General features: G+C 31.3%; 2 protein-coding genes across 2 annotated transcripts; one reads left to right on the top strand and one right to left on the bottom strand.

Moving 5' to 3' along the window:
* The first annotated feature begins 5,982 nt into the window (after window positions 1–5,982).
* LOC105966517 (uncharacterized) lies at window positions 5,983–11,161 on the top strand. The gene is made up of 9 exons (XM_012991074.2): window positions 5,983–6,614; window positions 7,004–7,204; window positions 7,322–7,444; window positions 7,616–7,653; window positions 7,757–7,862; window positions 7,955–9,880; window positions 9,988–10,143; window positions 10,372–10,451; window positions 10,580–11,161. The coding sequence occupies exons 1-9, from the start codon at window positions 6,537–6,539 to the stop codon at window positions 10,854–10,856; spliced, it is 2,985 nt and encodes a 994-aa protein (XP_012846528.2). The 5' UTR covers window positions 5,983–6,536; the 3' UTR covers window positions 10,857–11,161.
* Window positions 11,162–14,511: 3,350 nt separating this feature from the next.
* Window positions 14,512–15,648, bottom strand: LOC105966512 (protein LURP-one-related 11). The gene is made up of 3 exons (XM_012991070.2): window positions 15,302–15,648; window positions 14,957–15,199; window positions 14,512–14,848 (listed from the first exon to the last, which is right to left on the bottom strand). The coding sequence occupies exons 1-3, from the start codon at window positions 15,539–15,541 to the stop codon at window positions 14,717–14,719; spliced, it is 615 nt and encodes a 204-aa protein (XP_012846524.2). The 5' UTR covers window positions 15,542–15,648; the 3' UTR covers window positions 14,512–14,716.
* Between the last annotated feature and the right edge of the window lie 621 nt (window positions 15,649–16,269).

Below are 16,269 nucleotides of genomic sequence, written 5' to 3'. Positions count from 1 at the left end.
TTTAGTGGGGCTGAAAATAAATAGTAATTACATATGGATCTATAAAACTTTAAATATACAATTAGTATAGTTGAAAAAGATATAAATATTAATTTAATTTGTGTATTATTCTATTGTAGAGTACCTTATTTACAAAAGGGATATGAGCTTCGTTCGTTACAATTTATCTAGAACTCCTAATCTAAATATAACTCTATCGTAATAATTCTAATTATACTAACATGAACACCTAGGGATGAGATTTGGAGTGTAATATTTTTCTATTTCGTGGATTTCAATTCGAAAATTTTCAATATTGGAAAACTATTTCATTATTGATGCTCGATTTTGATTTTTCCGAATTTATTGTTGGAAAGAAATTGGAATTTATATATATATATATATATATATATATATAAGATTCCAATCCGATTTATTCATAAAATATTTCCAAAATTTACGAATATTTATTGTATATTTCAAATTATAAATGACTAAAAATGGAATTTCCGAACATCGTCGATCCCGATTCGAAAATTTGTGGTTTTGGAGCAATTGCTTTTGTACCAGTTTCCAAAATTCCGACTTTTCCAAATAACTTCTCATCAAAATTGGAAATTGTTTCTTTTTTCACTTCATAAAAAATATTAATTTTTTCCCGAAAGTGCTAATTCTGATTTTATCTGATATATACAACTCCCACGCGGCCACGTCTATATCCAGCCAGTGTCGGAACCAACATAAGGCCAATGGGGCCAACGTTTCTAAAAGTCCCATTATTTTATATAGAAATAAAAAAAAATAGTGTATAGTAGTATTAACGTCCGACTTTACTCAATAATTTTTTTAATGCATTCGACCCCAGACATAAAATCCTAGATCAGCTAGTGTATACAGCTCAACATTCATGTGTCTAAGTGAGGTCTCCACAAACACATGAATTGTTTGAGTGGATTGAAGCAAATTGTATATATTGGTGGTCCGACCACGTGGCCTTATTGGTTTCAATTTCCAAAATTACATTATATCATACTCATAAGTCATAACATATGATCACAATCTAATTAATTCTTGGTCCCTCCCTCCAATATTAAAAAACCAATCATTAATTCAACATTGTTTGTCAATAATTATTTTTTAAAGAAATCACACACTTTTAACTTTTTATATATATAATATACATATAGTGATGTCATAAAATGAAATATAATGACATTATATAGTATGTAATCCCACTTCAACTATAGCGTTCAAGTAGGTGGTATATAAACCTAACCTCGAATTGACAATACAGAAATTCGAAACCCGAAACTCGAAACCCAATATATATGTGATGGTAGATATTATCATTTTTCCTGCCCTCGTTACTTCAAAATTATTTTATTTACTTCTAGATCACTGTATAATTATAAGCTCTCTTTAATCTTAATACATGTGTCGAAACCTTAACTGGCGTATGATATGAAATTGATATGTTTAAATTTAAAAATATATTATTCCACGCTTTTAACAACGTGGCTATCTTCTTTATTGTTTATTTCAAAAACCAATATTACCAGAAAAAAAAAATAATTAAAGAGAAATTAAAGAAAAAAAAAAGTAAATAAATACTAATTAGCAAACACACATAGGTGGTGTGGTTTTGGTGTGTAGAACAGTGACAGCATAGCGATGACGCGTGCGTTTCACGTGCGTGCACTCGTGAAAATTTTCTATTTCAAAAACCCTACCTCACAATTAACCCATGACGACCCCTCCTCTTTAATGCCAATACTATCTGCACTATTTCCAACCTCTAATATATATATATATATATATATATATATATATATATATATATATATATATTTTTTTTTTTATTTCTTTTTTTTTTTGAAAATTTTGAATATATATATGTTTCGGTCACCTAATTAATTAATTAATTTTCATCAATATATAGCAAATCTAGTTTGATTTTAATCAATTGACCAACAACGGGGCCATAAATTCTTATAATGAATGTATAATAATTATAATGTTTTAAGCAGACAATTCAGACTGGTCGATCAATGATTCGTCGTCGGTCGAAATCGCCTTTTCGAGGGTCAGAAAATGCCAACCCTTAATTGACACGTGGATGTACGGTTATAATTACAATTCGTAAGCGACCAATTCCAGTTTAGGTTGAACGCAGTCCTTCATCAGATATTAATCACGGTTTGGTTTCAGTTTAGGTTGAACGCAGTCCTTCATTAGATATAATTCTTCGTCGAATTTCATTTCGAAGGTGAGATTTGAAATTTATTATAACAAATTCATTGAATTTATTTGAATTTAATAATTGTGGTGGATGAATTACAAATTGAATTATTCATTCCCATTTGTGTTCTACTAGGAGGCCATGTGTTTGATATTAATTATATTATTGGATAATTAATTAGTAATTATGTACTAGCATTTGACTTTTTAATTATGTTAAAACGAAAGTCAAACATAGGGACACGATCTTAGAATAATGTGCATTTGACACCTGGAATTCGAAGGTTTGCTTGTATGAGAATCTGATCAGACTATATAAAATAAAAAGTGCTAGTGAACAAATAAAACTTGTATACTATATATCAAGTTTCTCAGATTCGATTTAATTTCGAGTAAACAACGGTCACTCCTGAGATAATGTCAAATTACGAAAAAAAATCTTTCTATTTGAGTAATTATAATCACATCTATTAATTATGTGTCTTTTTACACGTAAACCCTTATAGTGTTAAATTCAACATAATCTCCTCGATTATGTGGAATATTCTCTAGTTTGTACTCGTTTTGTGCAAAAATAAAGTTTCTGATGCACCTCAATCTGATATTTACAAACCAATACACACATCTTATGATCATTATGTTCAAAATGTGAAGCCCGGATGTGGTAAAACAGGTACAAATTGCAGAATATTCCACATAATCTAGAAGATTCCACTAATTTTAACACCGCAAAAATGCACGTGTGAGACGATTCATAATTGAAGGTGATGGTTGTAATTACCCAAACATGAGGAGTTTTTTTTTGTAATTTGACCTTCCGTCAGGGGTTGGCCATAACTACCCTTTAATTTAATACAATGCCAGAAAAAAAAAAATTAAATATTGATCTAATTATTTAATATATTTTTAAATATATATAATACGAAAATATAAATTTGATTTATACGATTTCTAACCAACTAAATTACCAAACGTTAGGTGTCTTCTTACACGAAAAACACTATTCTGTTATACATGCATTTTTATACGACAAAAGACAGCTCAAATATTGACCAACTAATTATTTTTATTTTTTTCTTCATTTTTTTAAATAGGCCCTTCAATTTTAATTATTAGAAACAAGTAGTTTTGAGGGGTTAGTTTGCTGGAAAAAAAACAACTGTATAGGTTTTTTATGATAAAAATAAATATTTTTAATAATTAGGATAAAATAAGGGTGCTAAATGCAATAAACAAAAGTTGTGCTTTTGTCTAAATTAATTAGTAGTGGTAGTGAGAATTAGGTAAATAATGAGATAAAGTATTTAGTACTATAAATAGTAGTAGTTAAAGATTAGTGGTCAGAGAAGCATTATTATAGTTAAAATGTCACGTTAAGACAGAATTAAATTAAATCACCGATTAATTATTTAATTAATTAGTACGTAACCTCGTGTTTACCACGTAAGCATTTATATTCGAAATATGGGCTTATTGACCATACCGTCGGCACAAAGTTAGTGAAATGACTATTATAGCCCTCTGGAAATTCCAAAAGACAAATGATGGCCCATGTATGTGGAAAATAAAATAATATTTTCAAGTAAACAATTAAAGATAAAGTATTAATAATACGTTGTGTTTTTTTTTTTTTAAATGTCAAAACGGTAATTTTGTCAACAAAAAAAATGACATCCAACATATGTTAGTTCTATTTTATGAGTATGTAAAAATATGTAGCTAAGTAGTAAAGTTTTCTAATGTGATCCTATTTCAATTTGATGTTATTTATAAATACTATTTGTGAAAGAAAATTATTTAAAAATTGCATTGTATGTTTAGGTGGTCTATGCAAAAGCTTATTTAAAAGTAGTGTGTGATTGTAAGTTAAGTTGGTTTTAAGTACTTATCGTAGAAGTTGGAAGTGTTTACAATTACACTGGAAAATTAACTAAAATTGAATAAACAGAGTTCACGAGTGCTTATAAAATTACAATTTAAAAGAACTTATTTTAAGAAAGTAAGAGTTGATTTTGCTGACATTTTGAAAATAGATTATGAGCCAAAACTCATAACTTATTTCTGAAAGTTTTTGTAAACACAACCTCAATATAAATTCATAAAATAGATACAATAATAAATTAAAACAAAAAAAAAAAAAAAATCCAAAAAAGGATCTTTGTGGTCTAAAATTACTTTATCATTATTTTCTAAATTGGAAATCCACACACTTTTAAGGTCATCTCGATACCCTTTTTTGGTTAAATTGAATATCTTAACACCTATATTTAAATTAGTAATGTTGCATTTGGATTATTATTTGACCATCTATAATCAATCACAAAATCAAATAATTGGAGCCTTATTAAATCTAATGAGACAACTTCTTTTGAACCAATAAGAACTTATTTACACATCGCAAGGATGACCTAACAGTTGGTTCAAGTGAGTTTTTGTATCAAGTGATCTAAATCAGAATCTTTTTGCTAACGATTGGTAGATCAGACTTGTCACACATGATTAGTCTAGTATGGTATACATTTCTCATATAATTTGTGAGCTATTATACGAGATTTCATAATATTACTTTTAGTTATTGTCACGCATTTGAACTTTTAGGTAGGATATATATTACTTGAAGTTAATATAAGTTAAAAATTGTCAAACTTCACTTTGTCCGCAATTAATATAATCAAGGAATTAAGTTATTGTAATCGAGTAATCAAATCTTTTCAACTTGTCCCACCACTTAAAATACCAATCATAGAATCCGATTTATGGAATCCAATAATCTATTTTAATATTTTCTTTTCCATTTCATGTATTCATGCATTATGCATTAATTGTAAAGCATTGTAACATTATCTCATGTTCAAATCTATGGATGGAGATGAGCAAGAAAACTTTTTTCCCTTTTTTCTTTTTGATTAATTTATATATTTATTATTATTTTTTTGGATTGTGAAAATCTAATTTTTATCACTTCACTACAAAATTTACAATAATTTCGCTTAGATAATAATTTCTTTGTATTCCAACTCGATGAGAACATATTAAATTATTAATTCGATAATTTAATATTTCGCTAAATTAACAAAACTTTACTAGTACTGATTTTATTAATTTATAGAGATTTAACAGTAATCACTCTCGTAATTCGGCATCACGTGTACAAAACAATGCTTATTCCAAATGATGGTATGGAAAGAAAGACAATTAAATTGAGTATAATTTCAATCATTTGTAACTCCATCAAAGTAATAATAATTAAAAAAAAAACACTACTTTGAAAAACTTCAACAATATGTTAATGGGATCCAATGTTAATAATTAACGTTGTAATACTTACTAATTAAAATAAAGCTTTTACACATTACTTTGCAAACAGTGTAACAGATTTACGTTCAGTTTAATCCAAAATTTTACGAAAAAACACAAGGAGGGAGTTTGCAGTAGTTATTTTCAAAGAGTGGACCTATTTCAATACAATTTCAAAATAGGGATATTTCACCAATTTTCTATTTCCTAAAAGTTTTTTTTTTTTTTGGGAAAGGGGTAGTTATGTCATTTCGTTATGAGCCAATTTAATTTGCTACCTACGTTTAGACAACCAAGAAAATATTTATACCTAAAGTTTTCACCTAATATCTGATCAAGGTATCTTTATTTTGACCCCACCGAAGCTTCCCCATTTAATTAATATATACACAATAAAAAATAAATAAATAAATAAATAAATAAAAAATAATTATTTTTTTCTTTTAATAATAAATAATAATTAATAATGTCACTCTTTTTCACACACTCTTCTATTTGAAAAGAGTATAATGCTACGTACACACTGGATGTAGAGAGAGAAAGTGACAGAAGGCAGATACGCATAATAATACATATAGAGAGAGAAACCGGCATTGTTGCCCATAGGCAAGCTAAGAAAAAAAATAGCAAACGATCGAAAATCCTACTTAGATCTGCGATTGCCGATTCCCACTCATTTCAGCAACTCAGTTTTTTCAGTACCGAGATCAAAGAGTTTCAGAAACTCGTTGATTTTTCGGAGCGGAACTCAGCGCTGATCCCACTGAGTCAACTTATTTTGCCCACTTGAATTTGTCTTCATTATTTCAGCATTTATTGCCTGTTTTCGCCTTTTTTTTGGGCAGCTTGGAACTCGAATTTGGGGGTTTGGAAATTTTGCTTGCATTGTCGGTGTTCTGATTTGAATGGTGGTTCCCCGGCAGTGTTCGCCGGAGCTCCGGCGAGTTACCGGAAGATCTCCGGCGATTTTTTGACGGATTGGATTGCTGATAATGCGGAATTGAGTGTGAAATTAGGGGAAAATGTTCAAGGCGGGGCGGTGGAGGAGTGAGAAGAACAAGGTCAAAGTTGTGTTCAAGCTGCAGTTTCATGCAGCTAAGGTATATGTATATGTATATATATATATATACGCGCGCACACACACACACACACAGATAATCACCTGCTTACTGTGTGTTTGCATATGTATCTAGTGTGAGCATTTTCGGTTCTGTCTCGATTTGATCTGGAAATGCATTTCGACATTGAATTTTATATTGTGAAGTGCTGTGATTGTTTAAATCAAAGCTTAAATTCATATGTTCAAGTGTTCGTTTCTAGTTTTTTTTTCTGATTGCATTTTGAATAATTGAGCAATTGAAACATAACAAAGGGCAGAGATGATTAGAAGTGTTGTTTTCCTGCACTTTTTTTCCCTCGAATTTTTCGATATAAAAAAATGTTAGATACTAATTTCTTGAAATTGCTCGAAATTATGTCGAAACATTAGGTACTGCAGATTGGAGAAGATGCATTAATGATCTCTGTTGTTCCTTCTGATATCGGAAAGCCCACAGTGAAATCAGACAAGGCATCGGTTCGAGACGGGAGTTGTTTCTGGGAGAATCCCGTGTATGAAACCGTGAAATTCAGTCGAGACCCGAAATCAGGAAAGATTCATGAGAGAATATACCATTTTGTTGTCGGGACGGTATGAAATTAATACAATACAAAAATTAAAACAAAAAAAAAGAAGATAATTATGCTTTGCTTTGCTGCCAAGTGATTATGTAAGGCTAAAAAGTACTTTTAATGGTGGCATTTTCAGGGGTTATCTAAAGCTGGAGTCATCGGAGAAGCTTCCATTGATTTTTCGAATTATGCAGAGTCAAATAAGGTCTCATTGGTCTCTCTTCCTTTCAAGACTTCGAAAACCGAAGCTATATTGCACGTAAGTATTTATAGAGATTCGTGGTAAATCTTTCATAGAGTAGCGCTTCGGTTTTTTGGAATTTATGGTGGCTTAATTGGTAATAAGTTATTTCTGTCTTTGGAGTTTGGACTATGTGCTCCTGTTTTGGTTTTTATAATTTTTTTAATTTGTGTTTATGTATGACAACAGGTATCAATACAGAGGATGAATGAATCCATTGATAACAGGTGCAGTTGAATACTAATATCATCTCTTACTTCACATTTTGCATCCATGGATTGATTATTGAATCAACATTTTTGTGCCTGTGTGCTGTATTGATCTCCACAGAGAGGTAGAAGAAACCGAGAATGCAAAATCGAATTACAAAGATCACAGCTTGAAGGCACAATTGGACAATGGTGATCTAGATGGAACCATCAAAAGCAATTCCGATGTAATTTCGTCTTTCGTAAATGCTTACACCATCGATATTTCTTCACACAGCATCTATAATTATTTACGTGCTTTTTCGGGTTTTTTTAACAGGAGCTGCCATCTAATAAAACTGTTGCCCACATTGCTGAATTGAACGGGAATCGAAGGGCGTCCAGTGGATCCGATTTAACAATGTCGAGCTCCGATAGCAGCTGTGGAATCGAGATACCTTGGCAGCCACAAATGAAAAACGAGATCACAAATCAACGGCTCAGATCGAAATCCGATGCTCAAACACCACTAGTACATTGGGAGTCTAGTACAGACGATTCTTCCATCACTCCAAGAGGAGAAGCCTTTTTTAGGCAAGAATTGGAAGATCAGTCTTCAGATATTGTGATCGATAAGCTGAAATCGGACATTTCTGCCTTATCCAGACAAGCAGAGATGTCCGAATTGGAACTGCAGACGCTCCGTAAGCAGATTGTGAAGGAGAGCAAAAGAGGGCAAGATCTGTTTAAGGAACTCGTTTGCTTGAAAGAGGAGAGAGATTCTTTAAAGGGAGAATGTGAGAAGCTCAGATCAAAGACGAAAACAAACTTACCGTACGAGGGAGGTGATTCCAAAACCATTGTTGAAGAACTCAGGCAAGAATTAAATCATGCAAAAGAACTTAATTCCAATCTCCAAATTCAGCTCGAAAAAACGCAAGAATCGAACAATGAATTAATTCTTGCTGTGAGGGACCTTGATGAACTGTTGGAGCAGAAAAATCGGGAATTATCGAGCGGATCATCATCGACAAAAGCTGTTAATGAGAAGTTGCAAGAACACGAAAATGACGATGATGAAGAGCAGAAAGCTTTAGAGGAGATTGTGAAGGAGCACGGTGATTCAAAGGAAGCCCATCTTCTAGAAAGACAGATAATCGACATGCGTGGCGAAATCGAGATTTACAAGAGAGATAGAGATGAATTCGAGATGCAAATGGAGCAGCTTGCACTCGATTACGAGATCATGAAGCAAGAAAACCATGAAATGGCGTATAAGCTTGAGCAGAGCCAGCTCCAGGAGCAACTGAAGATGCAGTACGAGTGTTCGTCCACTTACGCTTCTGCCCAAGAACTCGAAATGCACATCGAAAACTTAGAGAGTGAGCTGAAAAGACAGTCGAAAGAATCTGATGATGCGTTGGCTGCAATAAGTGAACTCGAGGATCGTGTGAAAGACTTAGAGGAAGAGCTCGAAAAGCAGTCGCAAGTGTTCGAATCTGATTTGGAGACGCTTATGCGCTCAAAAATCGAGCAGGAGCAGAGAGCTATAAGAGCTGAGGAAGCATTGAGAAAGACACGGTGGCAAAATGCTGACACAGCAGAGAGGCTTCAGATGGAATTTAAGAGGCTTTCTGTCCAGATGGCGTCTACTTTTGAGGCCAACGAGAAGTTAGCTACCAAATCTCTAGCCGAAGCAAATGAGCTCCGTTTACAGAAAAACCATTTGGAAGAAATGTTGAGGGGTGCTTCTGAAGAACAACAATTGGTTAAGAGCCATTACGAAGAGGAAGTTTCGAAGCTTAAAGATGAGATAATTGGTAAGGAGAGTTTGATCCGTGAATTGGAGCAAATGAGGATATCGGTTCAGGAATTGGATTTGCTTGTGAAGCGAGGAAATGATGAAAGCATTGCACTCGAGAAGAAGATTATGGCGACGAATAGTGAAGCTGAAGAGTGGAAAAGGGAGTTGAATAAAATGAGATGTCTTGTGGAAGAGAAAGAATTGGTGGTTGAGAATTTGCAGTTGGAGTTAGATTCTCTTCGATTGCAGTGTACAGAGTTGAAGCAATCTCTGTCAGAGAATAACTTGGAGAAGGACAAATTGAGGAAGCAAGTGTTGCTATTAAAGGGTGATTTAAAGAAGAACGAAGATGCACTTGTTAAGATGGAGAAGAAGATAAAGGAAGGGTTGAAAACTAGCAAGCCCGTTTCTCGTGCTCTGAAAGAGGTTGCGAATCTCAAGGAGAGAATTAAGTTGCTCGAGGTAAATCTGCTCTTAAATGAGTATATTCGTAATACTATTATACAGTGAATTCTTTCTCAATGGTGCTCCCGAATATTTTGCATATTCACACTATTTTGTTACTACAGGATCAGATAAAGTTCAAAGAATGTGCTCTGGAAACATTAAATAATGCATTTTTGGAGAAGGAAAAAGATCTTCATAACAAAATCGGAGAGTTAGAAGAGAGACTTGAAGAGATCAACCAAAAAAGTATTGATTATTCCGAAAGTGAAGCCGAAAAGGTTAATTTTTTTTTATTTTTTTTTTAAATTCTCCAATTTGGGAAACACATTGAACCTGACTATATATATCACTCTTGAGTACAAAAAATCAGCAGTTATACTTAGGAGACCGAGATAGCAAAAATCGACAGTTTTACTGCTAAATTACGATATTTTGCTCATTAACATTTGTTTGATTTTCACATTCGTCTCTAAATATTGAATAATCAAGAGGGTTTGGATTTGCAGGCAGCTGCACTTGCAGAGCACCGGGATCAAAATTTTACGTTGACCAAAGAAGCAAGAAACAATGATGAAGATTCAAACAGGTATAAATTTAGTGTTATATACATATATATAAATTCATTTTTCCATTTAGTTGCTACTAAAGAATAAATAAAATAAAATAAAAAAAGACGATTTCCATCTAATGTATTTAATGCATTTGCATTTGCAGCAAGGATAACGATTCACAAGAGGGACTAAAAGGTTCGGCGAATAGTAATAACAGTGGAGAAGTTGATGAATTAACAAATGAAATGGAATTAATGAAAGAGAAGAACAAATTAATGGAGGAAGAACTAAAAGAGATGCAAGAAAGATATTCGGAAATAAGTCTCAAGTTTGCTGAGGTGGAAGGCGAACGACAGCAACTTGTAATGAGAGTACGAAACCTCAAGAATGCAAAGAAGAGAGATCATAATTTACCACCCCCACAAGCTTGTTCTACATAGTACATTATAGGTAAAAATTAATTAACCATGGGACATCGAATTGACATATATATTTATATTTTTCGAGAAATAAATATTTTTGTAAATTTGCTATATATATGTTTTTCTTTTGTCGGAGTATATCGATCGCTGGTTTCTTCGTTTTTCGTTGAATGTAATAGAAAATCGAAAAGGGTCTCTTAATTCTTCTTGTTTCGTACTTTTTTTGTTATATATGTAATAATTAATATCGTTTTATGTTACTAGTGATCACTTGTAGAAACTGGTGAAGTTTTTGTTCATATGAATATATTGCATTCTTCCTCTGCCTGCATTGTTCAAATAACCCTAATAATTAGGGTGAGTTGTGGGCAAAATTGAATATTAATTTGGACCATAGTGCCCAATATCTCTTATTTTTTTGTCAATAAGCAAGTGTTTCTATACAATAATTATACCAAATTCCCATAAATGTTGGAATTCCCCTCGCAAACTTGACGATTTTATCTACGAACATTTAGTGGCAGAGGCACGATTTTTTTTTTTTTTGCTATTTTTAAGATGAATTGCACGAACCCCTTTGATTAAGCAAAGAACAACATTGTCGCATATCGTATTCAACCAATACTATCAAGAGCTCAACACCCAATGTTATATGCATGTAATTACCACCGGACTCAAGTCTGTTATCCTAACAGGCTGTTGAGTCACCATAATTTACATTTCTTCATGAAAATTCTATCGGACCAGGGGATAAGAGACCATGAGGGCGAAAAATTTCGACTTTTGGTGCAAGTCTGTTTTTGGTTTTAAAACAAGTGATTAGACATTAATCAAGTCAACCAAACTCATCCCAATAATCAATGTGTTGACCATTTGATCACTTAATTAATGAAGTGAATTATGATACCCGGATCAAAAGACTATATATCTGAAATAAATAGGTCAAATGTCATCATTTTCAAGATTTTCGAAATAAAACATCATTAAATGCTGTCTCAACCACTTGATTCATTGAATTAGTTGAACATGCTTCATTTTATATAAATGGTACTCCCTCCATGCCAAAATATCTGTCGCTTTGGGTTGATGCGCACGTATTAAGAAAAATAATAAATGTGCGTCGATTTTAGAGAAAAATATGTAGAATGACTAAAATATCCATGTTATTAATGTTGTTTCCATTAATTCTCAGTCAATTAATGAATAGTAATAAGGGTAAAATTGAGAAAATAGTAATTAATGCATCATTGAAATTCTAAAGTGACAGATAATTTGAAACAAGAAAAATCCCCCAAACCGACAATTAATTTGGAACGGAGGGAGTAATAATTATGCAGATTATTTTGATTTGGTATGTAGACATTGCTTATGACGTCTATTTGTGATACTCTATTAATGTATTATTTTGATAATGACGTACGGCTAAAGATTCAAATTCAAACGTTAATCCACCTTTTTGAGGTGTGATGAGGCATTTTTATTATAAAAAAATTTAAAAAAATGTGACGTGGAAAAATCCCTCAATACTAAAATTCTAAAATATCATGATATTTTTTTTTAATTTCTTATAATTTTCTTTTTAATTAAGCTCTCGTTGTGAAAGTTTACTTAATTACCGGAATGCAGTATGTATTTTTTACATACCGCATTCGGTATTTTCCAGAAAAAAAAAATTGGCTCGTTTATATAGAAGAAACACAATTTTTTTTTTTTTAATTTTTTTACGTTTTAACTTATAATAATCAATTAATCACAGTGTAGGAACCCTTATCCAGTTATCCAATAGTTCAATGCGTAATTAACTAATTATTTAGTTTATAATAATAAAGTAGTGGTTAATAATTAAGTATTAATACATACAAAAAGCCCGCAATTAATTTCATATAATATGATTAGCCAAGAGTACGTACGTGATTGTGAGAAGGACTAAACTATATTTTGCAATTAATTATGTAGACTAATAATAGACTATACCAATTCTTATCTAACTCATAAATACATCAATTTAGTTTGGTTTAGTTAAGGTTAGTCTAGTTAGCTCTACATCAATTTAATATTTATAATCCCATCTATTTAAGCTCGTAACATGCGAAAAGTTAGAAAAGTTAGATGCTACACCTGATTATTTATATCAGATGGATTTCAACCGTAGATTTGATTAAATAATCACCCACTAAACACATATACACATGTGTTGCGTGTGTGTATGAATATGTATAAATCTGATTGAAATCTATTCAGTATAAATAACCAGGTGTCGTAACATTTAATTACCCGTAAAATAAAGTCGGTTTAGTATTTAGTGTAGTTAGGTTGCAGTGTTAAAAAAATATCATAAATTAAATTAATAGTGATGAGCTAATGAATGATTCCAATTATGCATCAACATTTTATAATGGAGTACCACTTTTGAATGTGGTCCATTATTAGCTTAATTAATAGCTTAACAAAATTAAGCCATATCCGTAAAATTAGGTACATAACCATATATATAGTAGTAATTAATTAGTCCCATTCAAATTAATTAAACTAAAAATATACTAACCATGAAGTTCACATGAAGTTGCTTCTTCTTATCAAGACATCCTTTAATTTAATTCTTGATTCTTGATATCTATTTTCTTGTCCCAACCACACTTTATCTATTTCAAATATTTCATGTGTAAGGCTTTAAATGTAATTCGTCTACATTTAAGGGGGTGTAATGGAAATATTAATATTAAATAATAAATTTCACTAACAGCTTAAACTTTTGGTTGAGATGGTCATTCAATAGTATCAATAAATTAAAACGTGGGTTAATAATTAATTTGTAGCTATAGTAACTTTGCTTGTTGCAGTTATCTATGCTTACATTGTTTCTTATCAAAGTTTTAATACATGATCATACATTATACTTAGTTAAATGTTATAGTTAATGTTAATCCATCTGTTCCACAATATCTGTCTATTTTGAAAATGATTTTTGTCCATATTATCCGTCTCTTTACAATTATAATGCTGCACTAATTACATATTTTTCAATTATATTCTTATTAGCTCTCCAATATTCTTTCTGCATTAATTAGTAAAAAAGGGTATTTTGGTCTATTAATATTTATTTTTTCTAAAATCAAAACATACTTATTGAGATTCTTAAGACTTGTGAGAAGGTGAAAAACGAGACATATTTAGGACGAAGGGAGTAATATTTTGTCGAAATAAAAACGAAATCAAGCTTTTGTTCATCGTATATATACGTTTCTAATATAGATTTAATTATAATGTTTGCTTTAAAGCATGCATCTCCAAATGGAGTATATTTAATTTTAATATAAAATGAATTATTTATTTTATTTTCTAGTAAATGATTTTTTTTTATACTTAAAAAAAATATAGCACTACAATATTGCAAATTTTTATAGCACTACAATATTGCAAATCAAAAATTAAATATAGCACTACAATATTGCAAATTAAATGCGAGTCTTTTGCTATCATTGGCTCGAAAATTCTATCTTACACCCAGTTATTTACATCTGATAATTATTAATCGTAAATTTTCACATAATTACACACACCCATGTGTGTGTATTTAGTGGGAGGTTCTTTAACCCCAGTTAATAATCGTTCGATTTAAATAACCAGGTGTAGCATAGAACTTCACGGCCAGGTGTGTGTGTGCGAAAAAATAAAACTAATTAATTTCTTCATGAAATAGAAACATGATTCAAATTTAATTCACCTACAAATTATTTACATTTTTGAGCCACATCCAATTAATGAAGCACTTGCACCAAAATTTATCAGCATCCCACGAATTTCCCTTTTTGCCCTCTCGTAGGAAAAAAAAAAAAAGAAAAAGAAAAAACGTGTTTTGCTTTTCCACACGTTTTTAATTAGAGCTTATTATTGATGGAGCCATAAACTGTAACAAGAGCCATAATAAGAGATTGGTCAACATGTGGTTCAACCGTTAATTTCAGTACATCTTCTCCCAATGCCACTCCTAATGATTGCTTTCTTACAGCCTATACATACACACACACATTAAACACCAAAATTAATTACCATTCCAAAATTATTATTTAAAAAAAAAAAAAAAAAAAACCAAAAAAAAAAAAAGAGTTTAAGTGTACCTCAGCTAGAAGCTGGCCGGAAAAGTCGATAATCTTGAGGGTCGATTTTCCTTCTAATCCTATGATTCGGTAGTAACTTCCGATGTTTTCGTCGAATTTAAGGTTAACTCTGCACGATAATATATCTCTGCTAAATATTCGTCGATTTCTTCTCACTTGAAAACATTGCCTCCCTTTGTTTTTAATACCCTTTGAATTATTACTCCATTTTATACCTTCCCAACATCCAAATATTCCTAGCTTCTGCAACCAAAAAAAAAAATTTATTAAATATAAATATTAAATATCATCAAATTAGAATAAACAAACTCTTCTATTTATAGCAAAAAAAAAAATTTGAATTACCTTTCTCTTTATAGAGAACAAAACTTTGCCACTCGAATCCATGAGAAAGACTTCACTTCTACACCTTTCTTGATAATTATCGACACGAAAAACGACTTCGCCCCCCGAGTTATAGACGGTGCAACCATTTCCATGGAAAACGAGCGATTTCATCCAAATAGTAAAAGTTTCTCTTTCTAACGAACTACAAGAGCTACTAACACTACTACCGATCGATAAATTCGGATGTATTTTCGCCATTGTGTGTGTGTGTGTTTTTTTTCTTCTTAATTATGGATATTTTTTCAAGAAGAACTCTCACAAAAGATTAGCCTTGATGTGAATTATTATTGCCCATATATATATATATATATATATATATATATATATATATATATATAGAGAGAGAGAGAGAGAGAGACAACAAATAAGAAACCCTAGGGACAAATTAAAGTGTGGCAAAAAGCATTGACTTAATAATCATCACAAATTTAGAGCTCCTTAATCACTCCAAAAGGTGATCTGATTGGGTAATCATTATTAGTTTAATTAATTAATTAATGATATACGTCACGCTTTAGTTGGTGGCTCTTTTTGCTCTTTTTCTTTATTTTAATTAAAAGTAGATTAAGATATTTTATATAGTTAGGCGCAAAGAAGCAATAATTTATGTAGCCCGCAATTTAATTTTTGTTGGCATTTGAATAATTTAATTAATTGTGTTGGTCATGTCATGCTTCCTTCTTATCAACTGTACGTATGTGGTTCTGATTTAAGTAACCATGCAATAATCATGCTATATTTTATATTTATTAAGCCAATGTTGACTAAAATAGGCTTCTTCGTAATTGTTTTTTTACTCGATAGATCAAATATGTACGCATAATATATATCTGAAATGTTAAATGTCGTTTCAATTTTACTAATACCGTTTTGACTTCGAACCTGATTTTGACATATTTTTATTTTGATTTTGGCAAAATTCGAAA

Source organism: Erythranthe guttata, chromosome 1 (assembly GCF_056151865.1).
Source record: "Erythranthe guttata isolate IM_541 chromosome 1, IM_541, whole genome shotgun sequence".
NCBI lineage: Eukaryota > Viridiplantae > Streptophyta > Magnoliopsida > Lamiales > Phrymaceae > Erythranthe > Erythranthe guttata.
Note: the sequence above shows the minus strand (reverse complement) of the source record. Positions and strands in the feature narration are given on the sequence as shown.